The sequence below is a fragment of the Brachycentrus maculatus genome, unplaced genomic scaffold, assembly GCF_059751285.1.
Source record: "Brachycentrus maculatus isolate JH-2025_06_01 unplaced genomic scaffold, ASM5975128v1 h1tg002001l, whole genome shotgun sequence".
Classification (NCBI taxonomy): Eukaryota; Metazoa; Arthropoda; class Insecta; order Trichoptera; family Brachycentridae; genus Brachycentrus; species Brachycentrus maculatus.
Genome location: NW_028282545.1, coordinates 1,500 through 10,217, shown reverse-complemented (window position 1 = coordinate 10,217; position 8,718 = coordinate 1,500). Strand labels below are relative to the sequence as shown.

The following is an 8,718-nucleotide window of genomic DNA, read 5'->3' as shown; positions in this document are numbered from 1 at the left end:
TTTTCTCTAAAGAGACCTATCCTTCTTTCTCTCCTGGCTTGTCGAGGCTATCTTTCGCTACACCACTGCAGCCAAATTGGCATTAACTTGAATCAGAGTATTATTGATGAGATTCACGAATCCTTCTGCCATGTTTTGAATGCCTCGATTCGGTTCATGGTCTGCATGTACCTCGGGCTGAACATCTCGAATTCTCTGCTTTTCCTATGATCGATCCTCCTTATTCCTTAGTAGATTCTTCAGCTTCTACTTCAAGATATCTCTACCAATTTATCTCATTTCACGGTTTTCACCAAATTTATTGTTTTATTGTTTTTGTGTGTTGTCACCTTTGCTGACCCCGTTGTTAATCTAGGGCTTTTCAAACTACTCATCATACTCATTCTCTTCTTCGGCTTCCTACTTTTTAATAATATTCTGCCCGTGTTTATTGTTTGAGAATTCACCCTAATTTTTATATTGTTTCTGATTTCTGGCTAAATCCAGTTCGATAAAAGTCATTGGCTCATTGCAAGTTTCTTTTAGCTAATCCTGCATTCTCTTTAGCCTTTAGTTCCTCTCTTTATAGATCAACTCGAGTTCCTCCTTGGCCCTGCTTTCCAAATACTTATCAAAATCATTATCCTCTTTATTTTTTTATTGGCTTGTCTTTCTGACCTTTGCTTGTAGTTATCTCTTCTCTTTCAACTGTTCATTCATAAGAATAGTCTGGGGTCGTTTATCGGATTATCTGGTAAGCTTTACAGTGTTTGACGTATCTATAGGCTTTGTTGGCATTTTTTAGAGATTCGTTGGCTTTTTGTTTAGACCTTGCATTTTCTTGAGCCGTTACTGAAGCATGTCTGTTTTGGTGTGCCTGCTCTATCGTAGTGGAGGGTTAGCATTGTTGTTATTACTCGAAGATGTTTCGTTGGCTAGCCTTTGGGCATTTTCTTTTCTATCTTCAAAGGATATACCTCGTGCAGCCTTGTACTCATCTAAGACACTCGGGGCTTTCATTTAAAGCTTTTTCAACTCTTTGAGATCGAGTTTAATTTCGGGCGCTTGAATCTCATATTATTTGCAGATCAATGAAAATTGACCCAGTTGAGATTTGACTTCGCACATGATCTCTCCTACATCATACTCGAATTTTCCATAATCGAAGGTTCCCAGTTTTTCATAAACTTTGTCACTTATTGCGTGCAGATCGATCCTGTTGGCTCGATCGTTGAGGTGCTGCTGATAAGGCTGATAGAGTTCATCTTCAAACTTGGGGGATATCTCTAACTTCTATAGTTTGGCCGATCGTATTTTAAGTTCTCTTTCGATGTGTTCTGATTATCTTTGATATTGGGCAATTTGCTTTTTGAGGCTATTTATCGATTGCATGTAGCCCTCCATATTGAAGTTCTGCAAATGTTTGATCCCTTCCATATTCTCGAGCCCTTGCAGGTGGTTTTGAGAAACAGCCACAAGATCCTTGAGGTTAGAATTCATATGGCTCATCTGTGGGATTTGCAAGTTCTCTGGATTCTTCGAATTTTTATACTCATTGATATTTTTGTTAAAATTTTGAGCAACTCCTACAATTTCATTTCGAATCTTCTGAATTTCCTGCACTTCCAGTTTAATTTGATCAAGGGCTTCTTTCATCTAGTTTTTCCCCTTTTCTTCTCCCTTTTATTTACCTCTCCCGTCCCCTTACGCTTTACTGCTCACAATGTTACTTAGTGTCCTTTGGTTATGCTCGAGTATCTAATTCTGTCTCTGTAGGATCGTGTTGCTGTTTTGTATCATATCAAGAGTTGCAACATCTAATTGATATGCTTATATTTACTTTTCCCGTTTTTTTTCAGCTCGTTTAGCATTTGTCTTTCCGATTATCGGTAGGCTTCAGAATCAGTATCGATTGCTTTCTTATTTGATTTTGTGAAGGGCGCTGTCTTTTTATTATTGGGATTGGGGATGTCTCTCTGAGGTGGGGCATAGAGCATTGTCTTTTTCTTGTGTTCGACTTATGAGAATTTCGGGAGGTTGGAAACGGTCGGGTTACATTCACAGTCTTTGATTGATATTTTGATGTTCATTTTTTAAATAATTATATTGAACTTCGTTAGAATTTCTTCATGACGAACTATATTGCTTTATTGTATAACTGCCTACAGACATGTATTGAATAGTTGGAGGATTCAGTCATCGAAAATGATGCGACTGTTTAAAGAATCAGTTATAATCTCTTTGTTAGTGTGTATATAGAATTGTGCATGTATAGACAAATAAAACTATTTCGTATTTTGAAGCAACATCATTTGTGATCCAAGTAGATTTGAGCGAGCTTGCGTGTCGCTGGATTCAGAGTTTATCCGATTTTATTATGCTCCAGCATGCCCCTCACTCTCTTGGCGAGGACCTTCCCTAGCTCCACCCCCCACTGGTCATAGCTGTTCACATCCCAAATAAATCCTTCAATCGAAGTGCGGTGCTCATACAAGGCAAGCAGTTCTCCACATTTGCACGCATCCAGTTCCCCAAGGAAAAGCAGGCTCGTTGATGGCCTATCCCCAGGGAACTATTTGTGCGATAGCAACTCTTGTGGTGTTGTGCCCTATTTTTTGACTTACTCGATGGATTTGCCAATGGCAAGCGCGTCAGGCTGTGAAAAGAAATTCGACATCAGCTCATCGTGATTTGAAACTGGCTCGTTTGAGGCTCGATAGGGTGTTTGCGATTTAGTAAAGCCGATAAATTACACAGGAATGACTCTGCCTTGATGCAGGAGCTGGAAGAAGCTGTGCTGGCCATTCGTGCCCGGTTCTCCAAAATTCACAACAGCAGTTTCGTAGTTGAGCTTATCTCCTTGGAGGTTGATTCTTTTGCCGTTGCTTTCCATGTCGAGTTGTTGAATATGGGGGGCGAATTTGCCTAAGGCTTGGCAATATGGGACAATAGCCCGAGCAGAATACCCTTGGATGGTGGTCCGAAAGAAGCCGATGAGTCCCAGCATCACTGGCAAATTTTTCTAAAATATTTCAATAAATACCTTAAAGTTAGTCTATGCGTAAAAGTGCTGGTCGATCTGATGTCCTCCTTTTAAAAATTAGTTGGCGACTCCAAAGCCGAAGTATATAGAAAGTGGCAACATTCCAATACAACTCCATACCGAGAACCTACCGCCCACGAAATCCCAAAAACCAAAGACATTTTCTTTCGCAATTCCAAACTGTTATGTCTTTTATAGATTCGTAGAGCACGCACAGATATGAGATTTGACGATGTTGGCAGTATCTTACACTCCAATTTTCTTGTAGCCTGCGATTAGCCACTCCTTGACACTCTTCGCGTTAAGTATGGTCTCGGCGGTTGTAAATGTCTTGGAATTAACCAGAATCAGGGTTTCCTCGACGTTGAGTCCCTGCGTAGCCCTAGTGAGATCAATGGGGTCTACGTTTGCTAGAAACCTGATATTCCGGCCTGCAATGCTTTCGGCGTATAACGGATGGCTTCTCAATGCTTCATAAACAAACTAAATGGAGAGGTAGCTGCCTCCGATCCCAATGACAATTAAATTCGTCAGCTTTTTGCCGGTAGCTCCTGCAAATGCGCCACTTCTAACTTTTTCGGAGAAGGTTTTAATCCCTTCCAGAACTTCGTGCACATCTTTTATGATGCGATTCGTTTAGGGACTGGCATGCAATTTGGAGTCAATGGGAGCCCGCAAGCAAGTATGGAGTACTGCTCGATCCTCAGTGATATTGATATGCTGACCATCAAAGAGCGAGTGTATCTTGTTAGTGAGTCCGCAGCTGGCAGCCAAGTTGGCGAGTAGTTATAAAGTCTACAAGGTGAGCTTTTCATGGGTGAAATCGAGGAGAATGTCGTTGAACTTGATTAAGAGCTCATCATTGCGAGCTTGATCCAGGAGGAGCTGAGAGAGATGGGTTTGACTAATCTTCTGGTAGTGAGCTGAGAGTTCCGACCATTTCTGGGAATGCTGTTCCATTTGATAAAAATAACACTGTTAGATATGTCATATACAATCTCATCCTATACGATATCTATACGATGTCTAAACGAGCTGATACGATGCTTCTAATTATCCTTATAACTATTCATCACCATCACTGCACACACTTTCATGAAACAAAGCAATAAAGTTGAGGTGAACAATGAAAACCGAAAGCAAGTGCTGATGATTTTGCAGCATAAGTTGCAGAATTAATAGAAACTGATCAGCAACTGCTTTGAAACTCTAACAAAACTAATATGCATTTCCATTAGTGGTCTGTAAACACAGCTGAAACTCTAACTACGCAACCATCACGAACAGTATAAAATGGTCATAAATGAACAGCAGCCAACAAACATGCGCATCCATATAATTCGTCCGCACTTATAAGTAAGTTCTTCACCTTTTGAGTGCAACAAAATTGTGAACTTGGAATCAGATGGGACAATAGATATCGGCATAGAGCAGTAGAAGGCTCGAACTGATCGGGTGAAGCTCACCGAATAATTGAGAGTATACATCGAGCAATCGGAGAGCCACATGTTGTTCCATGAATTATAAATGATGCGGATAATCAGCAGAATTAATGAGAGGATGAAGGACTTTATCGACTAGTTGAGCAAGAAGCATGTGAAGCAGTTGATTCGGTTCGATGCTCACAATATCATTGCCCCTACTAAGCATCAAGATGAGAATGAGTTTAAATTGCTCTATGATAAATTAATTGGCACCAATCAACCACAAAGTTAGAGGGAGTAGCACGGGGAGTATCAGCAGCAACGATCCATATCGCCAGTCAGCTCAATCAGGCATGCAAGCGACGATCAATAGCAAAGCAGTCGTGATTGCAAACAGGAATCATCACTATTGTCGAACCTCGAAATCCTAAACATCAACAGTAGGCAGAAAACTAACCAGAATTTGGTCACATTCAATGCCAAAACTCATGCAAACAATATCAAGTAGCTGATTAGTAAGCCCTACTTTGTCTTTGATTCTCAGTTTACCCACCCGAAGGGGTCACAACTCGAACTGTCCAACCCAATCGATCATGCTCCAGATAGAATGGAGGACAATAAAAGAGGAGATAGTCTAGGGAACAATGGAAGAGTAAATCAAATTTAGAGCAATATAAGAGGAGAGAACGATACTCCACACCAACAAAGGTTAAGATTACAATAAAAGAAGCCTGAGGCAATAAAAGTGGATGCATGTCAGCAAGGTCTCACAATAGAGTGGTGCGAAGACATGGCCATTGAGCAATGTACATCATTCGAGCCATTAATATCAAACCTGAAGATGCCAGGCGAGGCTTTGTTATGTGTGATCTACCTCAGCAAAACATAGGGATAGCAATAGCGGGAGTATATCGCGGCAGGCTGCAAAGACAATCACATCTATGTGTACAACTTATAGAATATAGAGCCAGCTCATCGGCTGGAAGGCCATAATGGAAGTGTATGCACTTTGGCACTGTACGAGTCATGCCTCGGCAAGCAGACCAAGTACCTACTTTCTGGAGGAGACACAGGATGCAACTGTGTTATTATGTGGAATGTTTCGGAATGGACTATCTACTGCCGCATTCGTTTGCACGAAGCAGCCATTACTGCTCTTTTGGCCCTGCCTGCATTTAGCATCCCTTCGATTCCTAACAATCAAGTGGATGAAAATGTTCAGGACATGACCCCAGGATCATCAGAGTATCTGATCTCAGGAAGCTATGACCGCAGCTTAAAACTATATAACATCTCCCGAAACGAAATATAAACATACAAGCAGTATAATGGGCCAATTACACATGCTTGCTTCCTCAATGGGGAGCGTGATAAGCTGGGCGTGGCCATTGCCGGAAACGGACTCTTTATTGAGCAAATCACTCAGCTCGAACAGGAGCTAATCATTATCACAAAGAATAGATTGTAGTTCAGCCACCTAATATCAGCAATTAGTCCATTTCCAGGAGCATATGGTCTATTCATCGGCTTGCAAAATGGCAACATTCATCTAGTGAATACCAAATAGCAGGGAAGCGCATGCGAGCTTGAAAATCCAATAAACTGTAGCTCAAATGCAATATTATCAATTGTGGTGGTAAACAGACTGAACAAAAGCCGACACCCCTTGCTAATCGTAGGCTGTAATAATGATGAGAGTCTTAAACTACTAAACTGGCACTCCAGGCAATGCAGAGTTCTAACTGAAAAATGCAAAGTGTAATTAAAGTTTGGAGGGGGAATTCAGCCTCTGATGGCTATCAATCGGAAGAGGGATTTGGCTGTTGTCTGCCAGAAAGAAGCACGCGTGATTAATGTATTTAAATTTAAATGGATGTGAACATATAACTAATGAGTGCTGCAGATACTCGATAACCTGAACTGGAGATAGCTTAAATAGATAATATCAAACATCACAACTCCATAATTTGATTTACAATATCTTTCCATGAGATAAAGGTATACTCTTTTTGTTCGCCTCCCATTTTTATAGTCCTTGCCGAATTTATCACCACATCTGCACTAAATTCAGAGGATTGAAGAACCTATAGCAGCTATCCTTTTAATGCAGCAGCATGCTTCTGGTTGTCTCCCATTGTTCCGACTGACTGAGTAATTTCCTCCAGATCGACTTTAACAAAGTTTATCTCTCGCTTGCTCTGCTATTGCTTTGGCTCACTTGGTTTATTGAGTGTGAGTACTTCAGTTAGGCAGTTCATGACATTCTATTTGATAATGTAAGGGGTGAACTCGACGACCTCGAGGTCAGGCACGATTTTGACTCCCACTTTCAATTTATTCTACTATTTATAGCCGGCGAGTTGCTTTTATTCACTCCTGAATGTACACAGATTCGCTTTCCCCACCTTGATCCCTAAATGGGAATTATCTTCCGCCTATCTTAAAGACAGCGGGCCGACCTCCACGCCTCCAACATTGATCAGCCGACATCCCTCCAACAGACTTCCTTCAATATCGAATCCGCTCTAAATAATGCAGAGGTTCAACTATCTATTATACTTGTGAGATTGCATTCCGGGATCGTAGTGCAGGCACTAGTATTTGAGTAGAAAATGAAGCAGATTCTTCGCCCACTGGTCTCCCTTTGATTATTTAATGTCCTGTTATGCATGCATGAGGCTACTAATTGAGTAAAGCGATGTGAATAGTGTCTTGGCGAATGGGCCGTTCAGACTAAAGATATAGGAATAAGTACGCAATTGAATGTTTGTGCTGACAGTAGAGAAACAACAATGCGGGACTTATTGTGGTGGCCAGCAAGATTTTCTTGAACATTTATAATGATATTGATGAGACAATTTTATTATCAGAATTTAAAATATTAAAATATCATCAACTCTAGCTCTAACTCTACTTCATGATGAGACTTAGTTATTTTGGATACAAGGGGCGAAAATGATGATCATCGGCGTTTACCCAGTACAGTTTATGCTTAATATAATAGATAGAATCAGGGCATTTTGAAGTTCTTTGCGAAACTCTTGAGATCTCCTAATAACCCTTCTCGGTCTTTGCTCGCAGGCACTGCCTTTTGCTATTTTTTTTTCTGGTTCCCTAAGGTCACATCCAACACTTTTGCATTTATTTATGGGGAAATAATTCCTTAATGGAGGCTCGCGTGGTATCGGTTGCACTTTAGCTAATAAATATATTGCTCGTATGACTACACATAAACCCTTTCTTCATTCTAAATTTGCATGGCGTCCGTTGCTCTTTTAATCTTTTACCTTTTCTGGTTGAACTTTTGGCCCATTTTAAGTTTGTTCTACTCGAGTTCGAGTCGAAGTTTGTGATACTATTTGTAAGAGCATTCGATGTCTTTTCTAGTTTTGAAGTTCTCCAGTTAGAGGATTTGGTTTCGGGAGTGCAAGTTGGTTAAATCCCCTATTTTTTAGCTAATTTGCTCGATGGCGTCTAACAAATTCTACCTGTTTTACTCTAATTGGCACAAATCCACTTGGTAAATCTATAAGGTCTACTTGAGCCGCTCCCTTGTAATGAGTTCGGAAAGAGATATAGGTTCATTTGCTTCACGCAGTTTGTCGTCGGCTTAAATTGACTATTGCTTATTTTTTTGGATCATTGTCTTTCCACTCATTGAAAATTATTAATCCTCAAATGTTCTTTCATGCATCGCCGAGCTCTAATTGTGATTCTCCATATACTTTTACTCCTTCAGCTGCTTTAGAAAGGAAGACGCATTTTTTAATCCATATTTGAATTTGGGTTCCATTGGCTATCGCATTAATTTGAATAGCTTATAACTATAGGATGAATAAGTACATTTTATAAAACTATTATATCATTTATTAGACTGTAAACGCGACGATGAAAATCAATTTGGGGGAGATAATCGCTTGTAATGAAGGTCAGACTACGGCCATGCTTAGTGCTCGCACTCAGTCAGTGAACCCATCTCGGGCAGGCAACAAGAAGGTGCCTATGGAAATCCTCTAGAGCTGTTTGGACTCTTTAAATTTATTTAAAGGGTTGCTATAGGGCTTGCCAGAGATGAAGAACAGGGTGGTCCGGGATGTCAGTCGCTCCATCGAACTCAAGATTTATCCAGAAAATGAGATAATCTATGATATTAACAAAAAGGCCGAAGCTATATACTTCTGCCTTTCCGGATCAGTTTCCATTTGCATCATCAAGCCCAATCAATCACCTCGAGACCCTAAGAAGTAAGACAAAAACTCATAATAAAATAAA

The 8,718-nt window shown here is 40.4% G+C and overlaps 1 protein-coding gene across 1 annotated transcript; it reads right to left on the bottom strand.

Annotated features, from left to right (window-relative positions):
- Positions 1-2,302: 2,302 nt before the first annotated feature.
- LOC148298462 (uncharacterized) lies at positions 2,303-3,639 on the bottom strand. The gene is given in 2 exon segments (XM_088276858.1): positions 2,303-3,001; positions 3,565-3,639. Coding segments are annotated over 2 exon segments (735 nt in total). The 3' UTR covers positions 2,303-2,341.
- Between the last annotated feature and the right edge of the window lie 5,079 nt (positions 3,640-8,718).